The sequence below is a fragment of the Leptopilina heterotoma genome, unplaced genomic scaffold (assembly GCF_015476425.1).
Source record: "Leptopilina heterotoma isolate Lh14 unplaced genomic scaffold, ASM1547642v1 Lhet_68, whole genome shotgun sequence".
Taxonomy (NCBI): Eukaryota; Metazoa; Arthropoda; class Insecta; order Hymenoptera; family Figitidae; genus Leptopilina; species Leptopilina heterotoma.
The window spans coordinates 682,994-707,220 of NW_025111157.1; the positions used below are offsets into that span (position 1 = coordinate 682,994).

Here is a 24,227-nt window from a genome sequence, read left to right on the forward strand (position 1 = left end):
AAAATTTTAAAAAAAGCATTAAATGAAATAATTAATTTTAATACATTAACATCTAACTAAAAAAAACTGTAAAACATTGTTAATTAACATTTTTATTATCCTCATGTATTAAACTCAACATTTTAATATCATCAAAATTTTCACTCGCCCATGAAATTAATTAATTATTTTTCTCTATTTTCAACAATATCCAATAAATTATGCTTACAGGTAATAAATTCCAAATTATTATAAAAAAAAGAATTCATTAACAAAACGTAATATTTTGTGTATTGAAAAAAAAATTATCTCATAAATAAAGTTTTAATTTTCAAAAAAATTACTCCGTGATATCGAATTCAAATTGAATATCTGAAAGGCTTTTTCCCTTAGTTTCACGAATGAGAAAAAATAATAGTATCGAATCAATCCAAGAGAATGTTGCAAACACAAAAATAGTTGTGACTTCGCCATAAAATACAATTAACATGTACAAAATTAAAATAATTATCAATGACAATGCCCAGCTTAAAAAAACAACGACACTTGAACCAATTAATTTAATTTCCACCGGGAAAGAATCGGCATGATGAGACCATGCTAATGGACCAATTCCACAATTAAATGATGCAAAATAGAGACTTATGCATGTCAACGGTATCCAATAATACTTTTCACTAAATTCAGTATTTTCTTTCTCGACTTTCATAAACCAACCTGCAAAATTTTTACAAATTAATTACTCAAATTCATATTTATTCACCTCTTCATTATTTTATTTTCAATTATTATTTTTAGATAATTTAAATATTTGTTATTTCTACAAGATTAATTCAAATATTTGTTATTTCTACATGACTAATTAAAATATTAATAATTTTTACAAAGTTAATTAAAATATTTCATATGTTTACGTAATCAATTAAAATTGAATAAATATTTTCATTTTCGAAAAATTATAAACTCAAATAATTTTTTAACAGGCCTCGGATCGACTTTAACGATCAAAAAAAGTCGCTTCAATCGATTTAAAATAGAAAAAAAGTCCAAAATAGTCTTTTATTTAATTCAGTGTCGTCACAAAAATTTTATTTTGTATTTTCTGATCTTTCACTGATTTCTAAATTTAATTATTCAAAACTTGAATAATTTCGCTAAATAAATATTTAAATAGGTACCTACTTCTTGTTTGTTTTCATATGGGAATAAAATTTTCAAAAATTCTATTTAAAACCTTCTGAAATTTTATAACTTTTCAAAATTACAACTTTAATTCTCTTAAAATTCAATTATTTTCTACAATTTTTAATCAAACCTCTTCTCGAAAACAATCATTTTTAATAATTTTCCGAAAATTCTTAGAAAATTCATTTAAATACAAAAATTCAGTTTTTTATAATGATTGTAACTGTCCATGTTTTTTAAGATATTAATTAATTTTCAAAAAATTATAATAAAGAATATGTTGTTAAAATATTAAAAAAAAAATGTAAAAAATTTTAATGTTATTTTTTGTATGTATTTGAATTTTTGGAGATTTGTATAATTTTTAGAAGCTAATTTTCATTAATTACCATTTTTAAATTTACACTTGAAGACTTTTTATTAAAATTTTTGAGAAATCTATTATTTTCAAAATTTGCAATTAAAATTCTTTAAAAGTTGATTTCCAAAAATTTTTTATAAAACATTTTGAAAAAATCAATTATTTTCAATTAAATTTTACAAAATATCAATTATTGAAACTCTTTTTTATTGTAAATTTTAAAAATTTATTTAGTATTTATAAAAATAGTTGAATTTTGTCGAAGAAATTATTAAAATTTTAGGAAATAATTGAATTTTATGAAAATATTTGAATTCTTCCGAGAAATTCAATTAAAGATGTTTTGAAAATAATTGAATTCCTGCAAAGAATTTTACTATTTATAAAAATAATTGAATTCTTCCTAGGAATTCAATTAAAATTGAATTCAATTTTAATTATTCTCAAAATTTGCAAATGAAATTCTTTAAAAGTTGATTTTCAAAAATTTTTATAAAACACTTTAAAAAAGATAAATTATTTTCAATTAAATTTTACAAAATTTCAATTATTGAAACTCTTTTTAATTGTAAATTTCGAAAATTTAATTAGAAAAATTATTAAAAAATTATTTTTGAAGATTTATCTATTAGTTATTTTTCACACTATATAAAAATCGAAATAAATTGCATTTTATACTAAAAATTATTGCAATATTTGGAAGAAAAGTCGAAAAAGTCGAAATTTTTGAAAATAAGTCGAATAAAGTCGCATTTTTTGATAATAGTCGAAAAAAGTCTAAAAAGCTATAATATCCGAGGCCTGCATCAATTATCTATATTGATTTTTAATAATTTTCCGAAAGTTCTCCGAGAATTTAATTATTTAAATACAAAAATTTTAATTTTTCATAATAATTGAAACCGTCAATTTTTCTGTTTAAAGATATTAAGGTAGAATATTTCCAAAAAAATTTATTAAAAAAAATTCGTAAAATTAACTGTTTAAAAATATTTCTAAATAAATTTTAAAACACAATTGTTTTACAATTACATACCTACAATTAAAAAATGTAAAATTTTGAAAATAATTGAGTTTTTAAAAAATATAAAAAAAATAATCAAATTTTTGAAGAATTTTAATTATAAATAATTTCTCAAAAATTCTAAAATAGTAAATTTTAAAAAAACTTAATTTTCATTGTTCGAAGTTAAATGAATCTTAAAGATTCTTAAATTCTAAGAATTAGTTTTTTATAAATATTGTAATGTAATTTTTCGAAAAAAATTGAAGAATTTTTGTATATTTTTTAAAAAATCTAATTTTTCGAAGAATTTTAATAAAAATTTTGAATATGATTATTTTCTCCAAAGCGTTCAAAATAATTCTAAAAAATTGTAATGTTATTGTTTTGTGTATGTATTTGAATTTTTTGAAATATTGAAAATATTGAAAATAATTGAATTTTCAATTATTTAAAAAAATAGAACAAAATAATTCAGAGAATTACTTTTTTTTAAAACTATTTTAATATTATTTTTAGAACCTAATTTTTATTAATTTTCATTTTTATTGAATTTACATTTAAAGATTATTCATTAAAATTTTTGAGAATTCAATTATTCCAAAATTTTTAAATCAAAATTCTTTAAAAGTTAATTTTCAAAAATTTGAATAAAATACTTGAAAAAATGATTCATATTCAATTAAATTTTACAAAATTTCAATTATTCAAATTCATTTTAATTGTATATTTCCAAAATTTAATTAGAAAAATTATTCAAAAATAAATTTTCAAAGATTTGTCTATAGTTATGCTTTTCACATTATAAAAATCGAAATAGTTTGCATTTTATACTAAAAATATGGTATTTTGTCGCAAAATTTGGAAGAAAAGGCGAAAAAATCGCAAATTTTTCATGTAAGTCGATAAAAGTCGCATTATTTAAAAATAGTCGAAAAAGTCATAATATCCGAGGCCTGTTTTTATACCATAGTTCGAAACTAAATCTACGTATTTAAAAAAATTTTTAAAACCAATAATAAAATTTTTAAAACGATTAAAAAGGCAATGAAAAAAAAATTCTCATAAAAAGAATATCGAAACATTAAATACCTAGTAGAGCGAGAAAAATTCCCATAAAAATCGATGAAAATAGTAACAATTTTCTCCTGCCAATCAAGTCAATCAAAATTATTGACAAAACACTGCCAGCTATTTGAACAATTCCGATAATAAGAATTGTTTCACTTGTATCGAAATCCCCGCTCGGATATTTCAATTCAAATATCGTAAATGCGTAGAAAATTATAATATTAATTAGACTGAATTGATGAGTTAGAACTAAAACCACACTTGCGAAAAATGAGCGCCAGATTTTTCTATTTTTCAACAGCGAACTCGACACCTGAGACAGAGTGCATAATTAATTACGAAAATAATTATTAATTCAAGTAATTTGCTAATTAACTTAATAATTGAATTAATTGCAAGTATATTTATTAATTCAATTAATTTAATAACTGAATTGAATTTAATAAACAATAACAATTATTATTACAAATAATTTAATAATTTAATTTAATCTGATAAATTACTAGTTGCACTGAAAAAAATGTTTAAATCAAATAAATTTATTTTTCGGTGTAAATTATTGAATTAGCTAATTAATATTTTAAGTTAATTAGCACTAAAAATGATATCTTAAGATACTTGCCTTCGATTGAAAAATAGCAGCGAGACTTTTAAGTTCCTCGAGTTCTTCGCTAAAATCATTACTATCGTTATCATCAGAATCATCATCATCATTGGAATTATTCTGATAACGTTGAAGAGATTGTTTCGCCATTATTTCATCGTTTTTTGTTAAATAATAAAAGGCGCTTTCTGGTAAGAAAATAATGCAAGCAATCGGAACACAGGAAATACCACAAAGAAGACTATACTGCCAAATTATTTTCTCCTCCTCTTGTAGATAATCAATTAGAAAAGCATACATAATGCCGCAATTAATTAATAAATGAAAGAATATCATGAGACGATTACGAATTTCCTTCTTGGCTATTTCTGCCACATAAATGGGAATGAGAACACACAATATTCCACAGCAATTGCCGCACAATAATCGACCAATCATGATAAAAATTACCTGCATTAGAATGAATATTAAATTAGAATACATTTTTTTATTGGATTATTTTATTATAAATTATTTACAAATATTCTATAAAATTTATTTAATTAGTCAATTTTATGTAAATTATTTGTAAATATTCTATCAAGGTTGCCACAAAAATTTTAATTTATTTTTCCCTGATTTCCTGACAAAAATTGAATGTTTCTCAAAATTTAATTTTTAGGAAGAATTTTATTAACAACTTTTGAAAATATTTTATTTAATTTCATTTCACTTTCTAAAGAATTTTTTTAAAACTTTTAAAAATAATTGAATTTCTCAGAAGAATTTAAATAATAATTTTTGAAAACAATTAAATTTATGCGAAGAATTTTATTAAATTTTCTTTAAATAATTGAAATTTTGCCAAGAATTTAATTAAAATTTTTGACAATAATTTAATTCTTGAGAAGAATTTCGCTATCTATTTATAAAGATAATTTAATTCTTGACTAGAATTTTTAAAAAAATTTGAAAATAATTTAATTTCTGCAAAGTATTTATTATTACTTTTCAAAAGAATTGAATTCTTGTGATGAATTTTGATATTTATCAAAATAATTGAATTTTGGAAAAGAATTTTATTAAAATTCCTTAGAATAATTGATTTTATGGGAAGAATTTTGTTGTTTATCAAACTAATTGAATTCTTTTGCAGAATTACTTAAAATTTTTTGAAAACAATTGATTTTCTGCGACGAATTAAATTTTATTTATAAAAAAATATTTGAATTATGAATTATAGCAACGAATTTTATTATTTTATTGAATAATTGAATTTTTTTTAAAATTAAATTATTTCCTCAAGTTTCAATAAAATTTTTAATAATAATTGCATTTTTCAAGGAATTTATTTAAAATTGCGAAATAGAAATATTTGAAATTCTGCGATGAAAATAATTGAATTCCTAAATGAAATTTTTTTATTTATGAAAATAATTGAATGTTTTTGTAGAATTTTATCAAAAATTTTTTTCAATAATTAAATCTTTTTATAAATTTTATGAAAATAGTAAATATTGAAAATTATTTCATTGTGAAAAAGTTTTGAAAATAATTGAAATTTTGCAAAGAATTTTTAAAAAATTTTTGAAAATAATTGAATTTTTGGCGAAAAATTTGCTATTTGTAAATATAATTGAATTCTTGACGAGATAATTCCTTAAAATTTTTTTAAATAATTGAATTTCTTCGAAGAAAGAAATTATTTTATTTTTTTCAATTATTTTATTACTTTTGAAAATAATTGAATTTTTCTAATGAATATTGTTATTTATGAAAATAATTGAATTTTGTAAAGAATTATATTAAAATTCCTAAAAATAATTGAATTTCTGTAAATTTCTTATGAATTCTAAGAATTTAATTTTTTTTCAGTACTTATAATAAAAATCCCTGACCAATTCTACTTTTCCTGACTTTTCCCTGAATTCCCTGATTTCCCTGACCTGTGTCAACCCTGTATATACATAATAAATATTATAATCTATACAATTTCTAATATTTAATTAATAAAATTGTATTCAAATATTTTTAAATATTCACTGAAAAAAATTTATATGATTTAAATAAATAATTATTATTTATGTCATGTAATTTTTTTTTGATTCAAATAAATAATTATTTGTATCAAAGAATTTCTATCCGAGTCAATTAAACCTTATTTTTAGATTTTTTAATTAAAGTTTCTTTTAATTTAAATAAATATTCAATTCACATAAACATTTGTTTCGTTTTAATTTATTTTTGCGTTCAAAGAAAGAATTTGATCTTCAAAAGCAAATTTTTTGTTGAACTAAATAAACATTTGATAGCAATTAATTTATTTAGTGGATTCAATCAAACTTTCAGTGTATTAAACAATTTTTTTCAATCTAATAGTCAAGTAATGATTTATTTGAATCAAAAAAATTTTTTTCAGCGTAACTAAATTATTAAAAAAAAAATAAAACTTACATTTGTCTGCGAGAAGGAAATAAACGACCATCCAATAAAGAAAACAGGAAACATTAGAAATATCGCATTGGTGAAATCAAATATTTTCAGAATACACGGAGCAAATATGGATCCAATGCAAGCTCCAATATTTAAGATGAATCCTATAAAACCTATTTCGAGAATAGTCGCACCTGTGTCATTTAATTGGTAACTGACACTTGAATTCCATGCTATCGACACTCCAATTGCAAACCCACCAAAAGAAGCTTACAAATTAAAAAGGAAAAAAACATTTAATTTCTCTCTTTCCAACTAAATTAATACCAATTGTAAATTTAATCAAGAATTTAAAATAATCATACCTATGAAAGCATCAAAATATTGCCTTAACCTCATCACAATATAATTTTAACTGACGTTTCTCGAAAAAAAAAAATTCTCAACAGAAAATTTATCAAACAGTTTAATTCATATTTTTTTTCCCTTCACTCTCTTTCTCTCTTTTTTTTCAAATTAAAACGTTATTAATTAAAAGTCCGTTAATTTTCATTTCAACGTGAAATAACAAAAATGGAATAATTACTAATAATTAATCAACATCACACGGGGGAAAGTTTATCGATTTTCGTGTATGTTTATCATTTGTCAAACAAAGGAGCCTGTCAACACCTTTTTTTTTCTTCTCCATACACACATTTACACATGGAGATTAAACGATGATTCGTTATTGTAATGCAATTGAAATTAATTTATAATAATATCGTTTTTGTTAAATAAATACTCGACATGTAATATAATATCTATATACTTAATCCTCTTGTTACTCTCTCTCTCTCTCTCTCTCTCTCACTTTCTCTCATTTTCTCTCTCATGTAAAATGCAAATCAAACAAAAGTATATCAAATTGTAATTTAAAATTTAATTTTCCCTCTGATTCATTTTTGTCTCTTTATATTATTAATAAAATAATTTAAACAAAAATTGTTTGAAATTATTTGCAAAAAAAAAAAATCATTTTTCTCAACAAATTATTTTATTTACTTTTGTCTTTTGACTTTTTTTGCATTATTTAAATTAGGCCAACATAGAAGATACTGTTTTCAGGATCTATAAAAAGAAATAAAAATTAAATTAAATAAATCTTAAATTAATTAATTAATTAAATTAACTTCAGTATTTTTTAACAAATTATAAAAAAAATAGTTTTCTAATTAAAATTAATTTATTAAATTCAATTACCTATTATTAATATTAACAAATTAAATATTAAAAATATATTGAAAATACGAATAATTAATTAAATTTAAACTAAGTTATTAAATTAAATCTTAAAATTACTAACAAAATTTGTTCACTCACTTCTGGTTCTAATTTAAAGAAGCACTTCGCAACTTGAAAGATTTTATCACATTTATCTTTGCCAGCTATTTAGAAACAATAGAAAAAAATTATTATTATTATTTAATAATAATAATTTGATTTTAAAAAGCTTTTTTTCTAAAGCAAGAAAACAAAATTATGACTTACTAATGACTTTGCATTTATCAAAATTACTTCGCACTCGAGCCTGAGAGTTTTGAGGGAAAAATTTCAAAACTTTACCGAGATTTATGACATTTTTTTCGTTAAGAACGCGATGTTTAATTAAAACACAACGTAAATAACACTTTAAGTTTCGATCCTCAACATTAAAGTCGCCAGCTCTTAATTTTTTTAAAGACTCTAAAATTTTTATAAAAAATTCATTTATTCAATAAAAATTTCTATTTTTTTGAAAGAAAATGTATTTGAATTAAAAAATAATAAATATTTTCAATTTCAACTATTATATTTCTAATTCGAAAATTTATTATCTAGTAATTTTTTAAAAATAAATTACATTTAATAAAATTAAATAATGAAAAATGATTCTAAAAATAAAAGACAATTTGATAAATTTTCAAAATAATAGCAAAGCTCACCAGAAGAAACGCCAGTTTCTTTTCTACACTTTCGTAAAGTATTTCCTCTAACAGAAATCTGGAAAATTTGACTTTAAAACAACAAAATATGTGAGAGTGAGAAAAAAAGTTGAGAAAAAAAGTTGAGAAAAACTACAGAAAATAATATGGAACTTACAAGAAAAACTGAAAGTATTATCAGAATAATATTCTTCATATTCAAATCCAAGAGTAAATTGAAAAACGTCAAATCCAATATTTTATCACTAAAAGCAATGATTGTAAAATTATTCGATTATAATTTATTCCGCCAAGAATTTTTAAAGCGAGAAAAAGTAACTTTTCCAAGAATAAAAATACAAAAGAATTTTCAATAAATAAATTTTTTAAAAATTTAATATGTACAATTTTAAATGAGTAAAAACTATATTCAAAGAATATTTTCTTTTGCATTCTTCGAAGAAAACGTGTAACTCACCACAAGGAAAAGAAAATCTAACAAGATTTTAATTTTAGAACTTGTTCAAGAGAACCGAAAAACGAATAATGAAAAATCAATTAATTATAAATTGGAAATTTATTTCCAAGTCAAGGAGAATTTTTAAAACCTTAATCTTAATTTTCAGATGATTGTTGTCGATTCAATAAAAAAAAAAAAGAAGAAAAATGAAATCGATTGAGAACCTACATTTCTCATTTAGATTAAAATCCAATAATTGTAAATGTGTTTCCAAAACGGTCACTCGGCTAACTTAGATTGGAAAAATAAGCAAACAAAAAAAATTTTCTAACAAAAGAATTCAATAATTTTTCCGATTCGTGAAAAATGGGAAAAAATAGATACATCATTTTATATTATATTATTTTTATTTTAAAAAAAATAATAATGATTTAAGACCCTTTACTTTCTTTTATAAATAAAAAAATCTTCATCATAATGATAACATTTTTTTTCTTCGATTTAATTTTCAGTTTACTTTAAAATAATAAGAAATACAAATATAAAAAAATAATTAATAAATGTCTTACCTAATATGACTTGCCTTTAGAATACACTTTTTTTTGCTTAGATTTTAACACACACTGAATTTCATGACGCGGAAATAATTCACTTGTAATTAAATTTTACTGTCTCCAATTAGAAATTTGTCGGGAAAAAGGGTAAAAAACCCCGTAAAAGAAGATTTAAAAAAAGTAATAAGGGGACCTTAACATAATAATAAGTGAAAGTTCTCTTAAATTACGTTTTCATAAATTAAAAAAATTATAAATTTGAAAGAATTATAATTCATAAATAGCCAAAAAAAGAAAATAATCAAAAAATTGGAATTAATTTCTTTTTTGATAAATTTACGTCAAGTAATTTTTTTTTAATATTTAATTTCAATCTCGCAAATTGTATAAAATTGCATTTAATTAAATTGGTTAAATATAATTAATTAAAGTTTTTAATCAATCTAATAAAATCACAGTATTCACACTATTCGAGATTAAAATTATATTATTTTAATCTTTAAGTGTAAAGTAATTATTGAATAATTAATAATTAATATAACAACAAATTAAATGTTTATTAATAATAATTCATTAATTATTTAGTTTTTATAATAAAAATTAATTTAATAATTTAATTATTATAGTAAAAATTATCTTAATAATTTAATTATTATAATAAAAATTATTTTAATAATAATAATTAATAAGAATACAAATAATAATAATTAGTAATAATGGTATTATTGTTATTTAATATTAATATTAATTAATAATTAATTTTTAAGTGTTTAACTTTACATTTTTAAACAAAAAAAAAACATGTAAGAGTCATAAAATATATACAGAATTTGTACAAATTTGTATTTGTATAAATTTTAATTTGTTTTGATGATTATCAAAATTAAGTTGATAATATCGATCATTTAATTAATTAAATATTAATTGCCGATAAAGGGTTGCCACAAAAATTTAACTTTGTTTTTCCCTGACTTTTCCCTGATTTCCCTGACCTGTGGCAACCCTGCGATAATATATTATTTGCAATAATTTTGCAAATGACAAAAGCGAAATTGACAATCGAATCAGGGGGAATTATTTGTCACATGACAGTCACTATATTGTTTATAAATTATTTATTAAGACTTGCCGATCGATGAATCCCACGTCGGAGGAAGGGCTCTATTGACTGCTTTGCTCATAGATCCTCTCGATTCTCCTTTGCGATTCTGACAAGCGATGAAAGCTATCGCCGTATTTTCCCATTGATCCTCACAATCCTCCTTATCCTCCTTTACAGTCCAACTATAGTGAAGATACATCACGTCGGTCAGCAGAATTTTCCCTTCAAGAGAACATCAATTCTTTATATCCTTCCTGGTTATTCACTCTTTTGCACTTTGTCACTGACAAAGTGACACACCACAAAGTGAAGGATGTTTCACTACAAAAAAGAATTTTTCTTAGATTTAATGCAATCCCAACAATTCTCAATAAATCTCAACGATTTAAATTAATTACCGAGATGTTTTACATTACAAATTATTAAGATGATTTTTTTTATTTAGAAACTTTTTATACAAAAAATTCAGAGGCAATAAACGATTTTTCTTTTGGTAAATATTGAGCCTTTTTTTATATTTTCAACAAATAAATTACACAATTAGAAGCCGAACTTAAGTGTCTTTCTCCATAACCTCTAAAATTGCAGTAATATTGTGAATATTGCGAACAATTGACAACATTGAAAACATTGTTGCAACAAAAGTGTTCATTGAAACCCTCAAAACAAACTTTTGTTTGCGACAAAGCACTTCGATATTCTATAATAATTTCTTATTACAAATAAAAGATAAACAATTAAATATCTGAAATATGTACTCCACCTCTGTGCAAACTTACTAGTAATTTAAAACTATTTAAAATTAATGAGACAAATGATAAACATAAACACTATAGCAAAAGTTTAGGTTAGGGAAACCCAACACAAACAAAACAGATTTTCATCGCTAAAAAATGAATAAATCTTGAATTGAATAATAAAAATTATACAAATAAAACATTAATTACCATTAAAAATAAATTTTCTCGACAAAACTTAATGAAACATGTAAAATATTATGACTTTTAAATCAAAACTTTTGGGAAAATTGTCAACAAAACAAAAGCCATGACACTTGTACTCGCGCGTTTATTCAACCGGAAGTGCAGCCATCTGTGGTCAATGTACTTAACCTAAATCGATTTTACCACGTATTTCAATTTCAGGAGTTTTTTATTAATAAATTATTATTGATTATCAAAATAATAAAAAAGAAACAATAAAAGGAAAATTTAATTTCAAACGCGAAGATAAGTTACAAAAAGAGAAATACATTTATTTTTATTATTGATTTCTATTCTTGTTTCTAAATTTCTTATGTTGGTATAACCTTAACAGGAAATGACGCCATTTTTAATATTCAAAGTTTAAAATTTTCCATGGTAAAAATCCGTTGAGAAAAATAGTTTATTGTTAAATATAAATTTTTTCATAAATATTTATAACAAATGAGATATATTTAAAAATCTGTTAATTGTAATCGAATTTCAACAATCCGAAAGAAAATATCACGAACCATGGAGAAAGCTCAATAAAAAAATTATTTTTCAACAAAGCACTCCATTTTGCAATTATACTTTCCCATTATAAATAAAATACGAATAATTATTTATTTAAAAAAATATATACCAAACATGTGTAGACTTACCAATAATTTGAAATATATTCTTCAAATGATGAAAATGAACAGGAACAAAAATTCAGGTTAGGTGCACTCTGTAACAAACGACAAATTTTCATTAACAAAAATGTATTAATTTTGACTAAAAAAATAAGAAATCTGGAAAAAAACATTCATTACCATTAAAAATAACTTTCTATTGAGCAAAACTTGATGAAAAGTGTATAGAATAATGTAACTTTAAGAGCAAAAAGACGGGCCGTCGCCATGAAACTTGTTCCAACGCGCTGCTTGAACCGGAAGAGCGCGCCATCTTTGAACGTCGAGTTGCACTTTAGTTTCAACTTTGGCGCGCGTTTCAAATTATGTTAATATTTTTTTGTCATAATAATTATTAAATAAATTAAATAAATAAACACTCGAAATTTGCTTATGATAACGAAATATAAATTACAGAGAGACTTTATTTTCTTTTCTATATCTAATTTCACGTTTTGCAAAACAAACTTTCTTTCACAATTCATTGTGCGTCCGCCTTAAGGCTCAACAGGAAGTGAAGCCATCCGTTAAAAACCGCGCTTTTAGTTATTTCGGTTCTTTCAAAACATAAATAAAAAGGTACAAACATTTTGTGTTTTTATCATTTCTGTATCTGATTAGTACGTTATCTTTTATAAATAATTATTTCGTTTATAAATTAACAAACAGGTATGTTCACTTTGTTGTAAAAATGATGAAAATTAATAAATCCTCTACTATAGAATAAACTCTATAAAAATCATTTGTTGATAAACATAACCTCTTTGGTAATAACTTTTACTCTCTGTATTTATTTGTTTGCAACATTGTAAATTTTAATTGTATATTAATTTAATTAATATTGTTTTATAAAATAATCGAAGGATCAGTTGGTAAACCTGCAAATTGTTTCGCGCTAAAATGGATAAAATGTAAACTTGAATATGTGTTTGAAGTTGAACATCTTGTGTTTTTCTAATCATTTTCTTTTGTTTTAATGGTAATAATAACAACAACCCATCAACATCTATTTATTGTAGTTATTGTAAAATATTAACCTAAACTGAATCGTAAACAATTAAAATATTAATATTTTTTCGAGGTTACCGAGACACTGAAATATTTTTTCTATTGTCAAAGAAAACAATTAAACATTCTTATTTTCCAGGTGTTTAATTATTATAAAAGAAAATGATTTTATTCATTATATTGAGAAGTTTTGAAGGGCGCAGAATCCTGTAGTGAATATATAGTTTTTGACGCACACTGCATTTGTAAATATATACATAGGAACACGGATTGACGCGTTTCGTGAATTTGGTGTTTTAAAAATAATATGCAACTGGCAACTAATAATCAACGGGAAATTACACTAGTCACGCTGGCTCTTATTGTGAGACAAGTAAGTTTTTAGTGAATAGAATTGAATATTTTCATTTTTATATTCCTTTGTGACTCTTTTTCCCCATTTAATCTCACAGCATGGCTCTTCGAAGTGAACATAAGGAAAAAGTGCAGGCTCGTTGCGCGTTCGCCGTTGGAAGTCGTCGATCAATAATCACTCGGTTCGGTTCATCGGTCTAGAGAAATGAAAGCACTTGGTACAATATATTTTGTACTTAATATGAGTAAGTTTTTTCGTTGAATCATATATTCAATATTACTATTTGGAAATTCCAAAATTTGCTCTCGAAAAATTGTAAACAAATTCCGAATGAGAAAAAGAAAGAGGAAAATTTTTGCGACGCACACGCATCGAATTCATCATTGTCCATTTGATCCTTGGCTTCATTTCTCTTTAGTTAAATAATCAAAATTAGATTTCTTTTTCTTGTTTAGTGAATGTTGTAGAATTATTTTCTTTTCACTAGAATGAAAACTGTACCTAGTGTCATTATAGAGTTGCACGTAATTTCTATTATGTAGATTATTGTTTATTTTTTTGAGTACCATTTTGATTCTATTTAAACAATTTCCTATTTCTTACTTTTTATTATCTTTTGCTTCTTTTTTTAAACTAATAGTCTTGTATTTTCGAACTGTATACTCCGCTTTAACCATTTATTGGTTACGCTATTTAAAAAATTGTATTTTTGACTAAACCTGTAAACTATATTTCTTTCCTTTTGCTTGAGTAAATAGTAATTTATGTTTCGTTCTTCTTTAAATCTATAAATTAACTTTGAGAAGAAGCATTAAATTTTTATAAATATAGTCCAAAAATAAAATTTTTCGATTTTCTGATTATTAAGGTCTCTGCTAAAATTTGTGATGGAGGGCACACGTGAGTTCTTTAAAAGAAAAGAAATAATTTCAGTACTTTGGGAAATATTTGTTTATTAATAAATGATTTTTTTTCGCAGATGCTCTCCTCCTAAGCAGTGCTGTTCTTTGGGTTGCTGCTACAATATACTCCCACAAATGGGTACATCAATCGCAGAAATGTTCACAATCCTGATTTGGACTTATTGGTAATTTTGTTTTTATTCTTTCAGTAAAATTAATTAAAATAAATATTTTTATCTCTATTTATAATTTTTATCTCTCTGAGAAAACTGTTTTCTATTTTGGAAAATAACTTTTTACAGAAAATTGTTTTCCTATTTAGAAAATATTTTTTTATATATTTAAAAAGTAGTTTTTTTTATTTATTTACAGGCCTCGAATATTATGACTTTTTCGACTATTTTCGAATAATGCGACTTTTATCGGTTTATATTAAAAAATTTTTTCAACTTTTCTTCCAAATTTTGCAACAAAATACCACATTTTTAGTATAAAATGCCACTTATTTCTATTTCTATAGCGTGAAAAGCATAACTATAGACAAATCTTTGAAAAGTTATATTTGAATAATTTTTCTAATTAAATTTTTGAAATATACAATTAAAAAGATTTCGAATAATTGGAATTTTGTAAAATGTAATTGAATATGAATCATTTTTTCAAGTATTTTAGTTAAAAACACAAAAAATTGAATTTTAGAGAAGTTACAAATGTTTAAAGAAATTCAATTATGTTCAAAAAAATTTTTAAATTCTTATCAAAATTTCAATTATCTTTAAAAATAATAAAATTTTTCTTCAAAATTCAATTATTTAAAAAATTTTTTTTTTTAAATTCTAAGAAAATATGAAATTAATTTCATAAATAATAAAAGTTTCACAACAATTCAATTATTTACAAATTTTCCATAAATTTCTTCGCAATACTTCAATTATTTTCATAAAAATAATAAAATATTTTACAGAGATTCAATTATTTTCGTAAATAATAAACTGCTTTTTAGTAATTTAATTATTTTTTATTCAATTATTTCCGAATTCTTTACGTGAATTTAAATTTTGAGAAACATTCATTTATTCAATAAATTATTTATTTTTGTATTTAAATAATTAAATTCTCGTAGAATTTTTAAATAAAAAATGATTTAAAAATGAATTTCCGTTTAAATTTTAGACAATAATTCAATATTAAAAGCATTATAGCAGGAATTTTTTAGAAATAATTGAATTTTGAAAAAGTTTAATTGAATTCTTTTTGAAATTATTTTGTTTTTATTTTCTAAATATTTAATTGAAGAACTTTCAAATAATCAAAAGTTCGTAAAAATGAATTGTAAACAAATAGAATTGAAAATTCTCTAGGAACTTTTTCAAAAATTATTAAAAATAATTGATAATTGTTAATTTATTTCTTTCAAAGAATTTTAATAAATTTTTTGAAATTAATTACATTTTTCGAAGAATTTACTTAAAATCGTATTATAAATAATTGATATTCTGTAAAGAATTTTATTATTTAGAAAATAATTAAAGTCTCGCAAAGAATTTTTATTAAATTTTTTGAAAAATAATTGAAATCCTGTGAAGAATATTATTATTTATGAAAATAATTGTATTCCTTTGATAAATTTTATTAAAATAGTAGACTTTGAAAATATTTTAATTTCAGCAAAGAATTTCATTATTTGTGAAATGCAAATTGAATTCTTTCAAACAATTTTTGAAAATAATTACACATTTTTCAAGGATTTTTTTAAAAATTGTATTAAAAATAATTGAAATCCTATATAAAAAATTTTATTATTTATGAAAATAATTGAATTCTTACAACGAATTTTGTTACATTTTTTGAATAATTGAATTGATGTGAAAAATTGTATTACTTTGTAAAAATATTTGAATTCTTGCAAAGAATCTTATTAAAATTTTTGTAAATAATTTAATTTTTTTCTTTTTTTTGAAAAATTTTATGGAAATTTAAATTATTATAAAACATAAAGATATCGAGCACTCCGAGTCTTCGATTGATATCTTTATGTTTTATAAAGACAATAGTCTTTCAAAAATTATTTAGAAATATTTTTAAAAAATTAATTTTAAGAATTTCTTTATTAAAATTTTTGAAAATATTCTACCTTAATATCTTTAAAATGAAAAATGGACAGTTTCAATTATTATAAAAAATTGAATTTTTGTATTGAAGCAATTGAATTCTCGAAGAACTTTCGGAAAATTATTAAAAATTGATATAGATAATTGATTTAGAGATGAAGTTTAGTTAAAAATTGTAGAAAATAATTGAATTCTTGAAGGGTTATAGTTGTAATTTTTAGAAATTAATAAATTTTAGAAGTTGAAATTTTTTAAATTTTATTTCCCGTGAAAAAAGAAATAAGAAGTGTTTAAATATTTATTTATCAAAATTATTCGAGTTTTGATTAATTGAATTTAGAAATGAGGGAAATACAAAATAAAATTTTTGTGACAACACTAAATTAAATAAACGAGTTTTTCGACTTTTTCTTCTATTTTTAATCGACTGAAGAAACTTTTTTGGCTCGTTAAAGTCGATCAGAGGTCTGTATTTATTATTTATTTTTATTTCAAAAAATTTTTTTTAGGACTGCAGCCGTACTGGCAGGTTTAGCAGCTGGAGCTGCGTGTGGTTATTGGCTGTGGAGATGTCGACGGTCCAGCACAAATGAGGATTGTTCCACGTCCGATAGAGCGTCTTCGACTTCCTGTTATTTACCTCCTCACTACAGTAGATGTAATTCTTTCGTTCAAGCCATGCCACCTCCCTATAATGAGGTACAAAAATTTAATTACAATTTTAATTAGAAGAGAAAAAAATAAGACAGAAAATGAACGAAATAATGAAATGTTTACATTCAAATTTAATACCTAGGTAACAGCAAAACCGGATTTGTATCCCCTCGTAATTGGCTATGACGATGGATTTGGAAAAGGTGCTTCTGGTTTTGTGATGCGATACTTTAGATCGCTTTCCCATGCAAGCACTTTAGATTCACTGAGTTCCAGTTTCATGTGCAATGTTGTTAATGAAGCGAACACAATAATACCTCCGCCTTATTCTTGCAATAGTATTGATCAATTATCGATAGCCGGCTGTGAGAGAGCAGGAAATATTGACGACTCAATGGCATCTTTGGCGAATCAAAGAACAGTCTCCGATATTTCGAGTCTTGGCGCACAATCGCCATCGTCTCCTCCACGTGCAACAAGTCCCACTTTAGAGGTTTTTTCTCCATTTTCAAACAAAATTTCAAACAAAAACAAAAATAATAATTTTAGACTTTTCTTCGTAATTTCGATTTTTATTTTTAATTTTAATTTTCTTCTTTTCCTTCTTCCAGTTACGAGAGCTTTTGGACAAAATTCAACAGCTTCCTCAATTACCAAATGGACCAAGTCCACCGCAATTATTTCCGTCGAATGAAAATCAAAACCGGCCACAATTTCTTTATCCATTTAATCAGGATGCAGCGACACAACATCAACCATTGAGTCCAACTGAAGTTGTTATGAATAAAACGAGAAGGGCTCGTGGAAAAGTTTATATGTCAGTGGGTCCTCCTAATGCGAGAAATAAAGCGAAACGATGGTTATCGAGATCGGCGCCAACAACACCGTCAGGCACAATACCAATGTCCTTCTTGCCAGGACAAAGCAGAAGGCCTTCTGATTCAGACAGTAATAATCAGCAAGTCGTTCCACTGCTCGCTGAACAGGATGAAATTGAGAACAATAATATTGATAATACGTAAGGCATATCATTACTCTATTCTAAAAAATATTGTATAAAAAAAAATAATATTTCAAAAACAAAAATTAGCTATATCGATCTATTAAGAAGTTTAGCTATAATAAAAACGACGATCAACTTTTTCATTGTTTCTTGTTGAAGTCGAAAAACTAATTCAAATTTTGTCTTCGAAAGAGTATATTTAGGGTGTCTACTAATCGGGAAATCCGGGAAAACCAAGAAACAGTCGGGAATTTAATTTAACCGGGAATAAGCCAGGAATTTTAAGCGGGAACTTTTTCACCAAAATAAAAAAAGTTTTATTATTTTAATTTGTTTTTAAAAAATCGATTTTTCCAATTTTTAAAGATATTTATAATGTTCTCTAAATTTTAACTAGTTAAAAATAATTAATTTGATAGTAAAAAATTAGTCACTGATTCTTTAGTATGTAAATAAATTTTTAAAAAATTATCGAATTAATAGAAATTTTGTGAAATTCCACTGAAAATAATTAAATTTGTTAAAGAATTTCATTAATAACTTTTTAACAAATCGAATTTTTATTTAATAATTTAATAATCAATTTTAATTTAATAATTGATAAATAATTAAATTTTATAAAGAGTCACATTCTAATGTATTCATGTTTCTTAGTGCGAAGATTAATAATTAAAATTTTTATTAGTTAATTTAAAAAAAAATGCACACTTAAAATTTTTTAATAAAATTGAATTTTTGCAAATTTTTTTTTGAAAATTCTGAAAAATAAGATTTTTAAAATTTTTCAATTCTATTGTTTCAAGATAATTGAATTTTTCTAAACAAATAATTGAAAATTTTTGAAATAATTGAAATTTCTTTACATTCTATTAAAAATAATTAAATTATTTTAAAGAATTTTATTTAAATTTTTTGAAAATAATCAAGGAAAGTTAGTCATCATAAATATAATTTTATTTTTAAAAATTTCTTCAAAATATATTCAATTATTTTCATAAATAGTAAAATTCTTTGGAAGGATTCTATTACTTTTATAAATAGTAAAATTCTTTGCAGAAATTCAATTACATTTGAATAAAATTGAATTAATCAAATTTTCAATTTAATTATGAACAGACAAGATTATTTTTAAAAATTGAAAGAATTCTTTATTTAATTCAATTACTTTCAAAATTTTTAATTAAAATTATTAAAAAGAACATTATTTTGAAAAAATTTAAAGAAACTCGTCAAAGGAATTTAATTATTCATAAAAGCTCAAATAAAAATTTTTGAAACCATTTGTAGATTTATTTATGTTCGAAATCAAATAAATTTAAATTTGATTAAAAAAAAAAACGAGGAAAAATTAGGACAAAGCCGGGAAAAAACTAGGAAGTAACCGGGTAGACACCCTGATATTACATTTTAATTTAATTTATTTCATTTTCCTTGAAATGTATATTTATCTAATTCTATTTAATTTCTTTAGTTAAATTCTTTAATCCATTTCCATTAATTTTAAATTTACCCTTTTGAATAGTATTTTCTTTATTTTCTATTTAATATTTTCTTTTAAATTTCTTCATTTTGTTAAAATTTTATTTTTGAAAGATTATTATTTTTAATATTATTACTATCACTTTTATTATTATTATATAATATAATTATATATTATATAAGTAATGTATAATAATATAATTATATTTATTAATATTATTATTATTATTATTATTATTATTATTATTATTATTATTATTTTATTATTATTATTATTATTATTATTATTATTATTATTATTATTATTTTATTATTATTGTTGTTATTATTTTTATTTTTATTTCCATTATTAGTTTCTTCTATTTTTTACTAGTTATTTGATAAATCTACTGAAAAAACCAAAAACTAGATATTATTCTAATGAATTTGTTATAAAAGTTACTACTTATGCATTTTTAGACTGAAATATTTTAAAATGATATATTTAACATATTTTGTTACGCGAATATCGGCGAAGGTTTTATATATTATATACGTTCGTTATAAACTTTCAACGAACCAATATTGTCGAATTAATTATTATAAATTATAAACGTACTTTTACAAATTAGAATAGGAAAAAAATGCATATTCCTTCTCTGAATTTCACATATTCGTATAATACATTGAAGATTGAAAAAACAAATATTAAAAAGAACGACGCCTAATTATCTATATAAAAATAATCCTTTTTAAAGGCATGTTAATGAATAAAAAAGGACAAGTTTGCAAAATGTAATTTAGACCTCACTTTTTAAAGTAATAATAGAATTCAAACTTCAGTATATGAAACGCACGGGCTTGAAAATAAAATGCATCGAATTTTTAATTTAAAAAAAATCAAAAAAAGAGAAATTCCGTCGACATTTTTTCTTCTATATTTCATTTTTAAAAAATCTCTACTTTGATAAATGTTTCTCTTTAAAAAAAAAAGTTATTCTAAAATACATTGTACTACAACTCCATCCGTTGTTCTTTGTTGAAAAAGAAAATATACAATTTTTGTTTACAAAAAATGAAATTCAATTCGTCCATTTAAAAAAAATAATAAAAACATCTCTCTTGATAAATATTTTTTTTAAAAAGAATATTTCTTCTCGAAATAAATCATCAAAAGTAGAGATAAAATTTTTTTAAAGCAAAAAAAAAGTGGAATAAATTAAAAAGAAGAGAAATGAGAATGGAATGTTTTTAAAAAAGAATGAACTCGCAAAATAAAAAAAAAACAGTTTTGATGAAAAACAAAAACTTAATTTACAAAATATGTAACGACTAATATTCTCTAAATGTGTAGTCAATTTTGAGTCTTAAAATCAATATTTAAAAAAGAAATATCATAAAAATCAGACCATCAATCATGCAATGTTGTTATATCACACAGTAATAATAATAGTAATAATCTAATAATAATAATATTATAAAAATAGTTGTAATCTGTCACAAGACGTATGCGATAAATATGTACGAGTACAAAAGATTTGTTTTTAGCCGAGAAAGCCTCTCGCTTGTAGCTGTTGTAAGTCGATAGTTTTATCTCTGTAAAAAAATAACATACAATATAATTTCATATATTTGACGTATGAATAGGACAAAATTTTCACACAAAGCAATTATAAAATGAAAAAAAGTCACTTTCCATTAATTCATTCATATAATTCATACACACTGTTCATGGTACATAATGTCGCATCGTGTATTAACATGTATTTTTTTATGAAAAAAAAAATGAATCCAGGACAAATAAATCCAAGCTTTTATCAAAAATTCAAAAATAATTTTATAATTAATACTTAATATTTTTAATATTTATTTAACAATATTATTTTTTTATCTTCTAATAATTATTTTAAAGTTTTTAAAGTAATAATTTTAAATTACTATACTTAAAATTTTAATTTAATTATTACTTAAATTTAAAAATAATTTATAATATTTTTTAATAACTAGCAAATGTTACGCGTGGAACGTGATATTCGATTTATTATTATGCAAATTGCAAAATTTTTTATTTTCTAATATGAATTTGTGAATAATTTAACAAACTTTAAAAAAAATTCAATTATTAACTAATTTACTAATTAATTATTCTTGTTTATTAATTTAAAAAATTGTAGTAAAAGTCTTCGCAAGAATTCAATTATTTTCATAAATAAGATAACATTCTTCGTAAAAATTCACTTATTTTAATAAATAATAATATTCTTCGTAAGAATTCAATTATTTTAATAAATAATAATATTCTTCGTAAGAATTCAATTATTTTAATAAATAATAACGTTCTTCGTAGGAATTCAATTATTTTTATAAATAGTACAATTTTTTGCAAAATTTCAATTATTTTTAAACAAAATTTTAATTATAAATTTCCCGAGCGAATAGAATTATTATCTAAAATTTTAATAAATCCTTCGAAACAATTCAATTGTTTTTATAAATAGTAAAATTTATTCTTTCCGAAAATTTAATTAATTTTAATACAATTTTAAAATACATTTCATGAAAGAATTCAATTTTTAAACAATTTTTAATAATAATTTTCGAAAAAATTCAATTATTTTCTAAAATTTTATTTAATCCTTCGAAACAATTCAATTATAATTATAAAATGTAAAATTCTTTGCAAAAAATCAATTCAGTAATTAAAAAATGCTTATAATTTCAATTATTAAGAAGCACGATTATTTAAAAAAATTGTTAGAAATTATTCATAAAATTTAATTATTTTCAAACTTTTTAATTGAAATTATTAAAGAAACTCCGATATTTAAAAAAATTCAAAGATATTCTTCAAAAAGAAATTAATTAGAATTTACAAAAATTTTATCAAAATTCTTTGCGAGAATTCAATTATTTTCCTTAATAATAAAATTCTTCGAAGGAATTTTTTTGCGAACAGATTAACGAAATACGACGATTATTAATATAGATTTTTTAATATTCAAATTAATAATTATCAGTATTATTTTTGTTTCAGTTTGTTAAATATTCAAATTGTTATTCGAATAATTATTCAAATTAAATTTCGCGCTGGAAACGCACACTGTTTTTTAATTTCCAGGAACAGGAATATGAACCATTCCACGTTTCCAATATATTTCACGTGCGTTGTGTGCAGGAAATAAACAAAAATTTATATTAATTTTTTCATCGTTTTCTTTTGCTATTTTCTGCAATTAAAATAGATAATTTAATTCCATAGCAATTGACTATGCCACCGAAAAAGGCAGCAGGTGGAGCGAAAGCAGGAAAATCAAAATCTGCAGATGACGGTGATAAAGGAAAAGGCGATAAAAAAGGAGGGACAGCAGTGAAGGTTATAAATTTGTAATATTTTCTATATTTAATTTATTTATTTTCATATATTTTCTATAATTATGGCATAATTTTCTCTATAGGTAAGGCATATTCTTTGTGAAAAGCAGTCGAAAATTTTGGAAGCTATGGAAAAATTGAAAGCCGGACAGAAATTTAATGAAGTCGCCGCTACGTACAGTGAGGATAAAGCAAGATCAGGGGTTAGTTTTTTTGTTTATTTATATTTATACAATTTATATAAAGAAATCCTCAATTTTATATATTTTTTTTATTTATTTCACTAATTATTATTAATTGTTTCTTTGTAGTTTATCTAAAATCTAATCTAAGACTCGATATTTTTAATATTTTAAACATTAATCGTAAATTTTAACTTTTATGATGAAGATTATTAACTTTCTGAGTTTAATATTATCGACTTAATAATTTGCTATTTAATTAATTTTTTTATAAACAAACAATATTACTAATTTAGTTTTACATTTTTTAAATTCGATATTTTTAAAACGAAAAATATCGTAAAAATCGAATTCATATAGTAATTAAACAGATTTTTTTATACAATTTATTGTTAATACTTTCGTAATAAGCAGATCGGAGGAGTAAAATTTTAAAGAGATTTTGTAATATATTAGGGCGATCTGGGTTGGATGACACGAGGGTCAATGGTTGGTCCTTTTCAAGAAGCAGCATTCGCACTTCCAATTTCAAATTTGGGCTCTCCAGTTTATACGGACCCACCGGTCAAAACTAAATTCGGCTATCATATTATTATGGTCGAGGGGAAAAAATGAAAAACTTGTAAATATCTTTTTCATTCTAATAAACAATTTTTTGTATATATAATTACCAAAATCATCAGCATTCCAAGTTTATATAGACGACAGTAAATTTTAGTACTCTAAATCCAGTTATTAGACACAAAAATATCGAATTAGAATTTAATATAATTTTACTTTTTAACTTCGTTAACATATTAATAGAATTTTAATTCTAATTAATATAATTTTAAGTTCAATTTACATTAAATTAGAAATGAATTTATTTT

At 22.3% G+C, this 24,227-nt stretch overlaps 4 protein-coding genes across 6 annotated transcripts; 2 read left to right on the forward strand and 2 right to left on the reverse strand.

The window, feature by feature from the left end:
* Window positions 1-319: 319 nt before the first annotated feature.
* Window positions 320-7,014, reverse strand: LOC122510170 (facilitated trehalose transporter Tret1-like). Its single transcript, XM_043624627.1, has 5 exons — window positions 6,981-7,014; window positions 6,637-6,884; window positions 4,222-4,653; window positions 3,621-3,912; window positions 320-696 (listed from the first exon to the last, which is right to left on the reverse strand). Exons 1-5 carry the CDS (start codon window positions 7,012-7,014, stop codon window positions 320-322), a joined length of 1,383 nt encoding a protein of 460 aa, XP_043480562.1.
* Window positions 7,015-7,644: 630 nt separating this feature from the next.
* LOC122510295 (general odorant-binding protein 56a-like) lies at window positions 7,645-9,084 on the reverse strand. Its single transcript, XM_043624826.1, has 6 exons — window positions 9,037-9,084; window positions 8,737-8,824; window positions 8,580-8,637; window positions 8,146-8,340; window positions 7,978-8,042; window positions 7,645-7,725 (listed from the first exon to the last, which is right to left on the reverse strand). The coding sequence occupies exons 2-6, from the start codon at window positions 8,773-8,775 to the stop codon at window positions 7,693-7,695; spliced, it is 390 nt and encodes a 129-aa protein (XP_043480761.1). The 5' UTR covers window positions 8,776-8,824; window positions 9,037-9,084; the 3' UTR covers window positions 7,645-7,692.
* Window positions 9,085-12,874: 3,790 nt separating this feature from the next.
* Window positions 12,875-18,716, forward strand: LOC122510323. 3 transcript variants are annotated; one of them, XM_043624877.1, is made up of 8 exons: window positions 12,875-12,982; window positions 13,461-13,694; window positions 13,774-13,920; window positions 14,545-14,576; window positions 14,656-14,763; window positions 17,199-17,388; window positions 17,486-17,836; window positions 17,955-18,716. In XM_043624877.1, the coding sequence occupies exons 5-8, from the start codon at window positions 14,714-14,716 to the stop codon at window positions 18,363-18,365; spliced, it is 1,002 nt and encodes a 333-aa protein (XP_043480812.1). In that variant the 5' UTR covers window positions 12,875-12,982; window positions 13,461-13,694; window positions 13,774-13,920; window positions 14,545-14,576; window positions 14,656-14,713; the 3' UTR covers window positions 18,366-18,716. The 3 variants fall into 3 exon arrangements, with proteins under 3 accessions (XP_043480812.1, XP_043480813.1, XP_043480811.1); XM_043624878.1 differs by lacking the exon at window positions 14,545-14,576; XM_043624876.1 differs by lacking the exon at window positions 13,774-13,920.
* A 4,223-nt stretch (window positions 18,717-22,939) lies between these two features.
* LOC122510324 (peptidyl-prolyl cis-trans isomerase NIMA-interacting 4) lies at window positions 22,940-24,034 on the forward strand. The gene is made up of 3 exons (XM_043624879.1): window positions 22,940-23,177; window positions 23,260-23,379; window positions 23,815-24,034. The coding sequence occupies exons 1-3, from the start codon at window positions 23,073-23,075 to the stop codon at window positions 23,971-23,973; spliced, it is 384 nt and encodes a 127-aa protein (XP_043480814.1). The 5' UTR covers window positions 22,940-23,072; the 3' UTR covers window positions 23,974-24,034.
* Window positions 24,035-24,227: the final 193 nt, after the last annotated feature.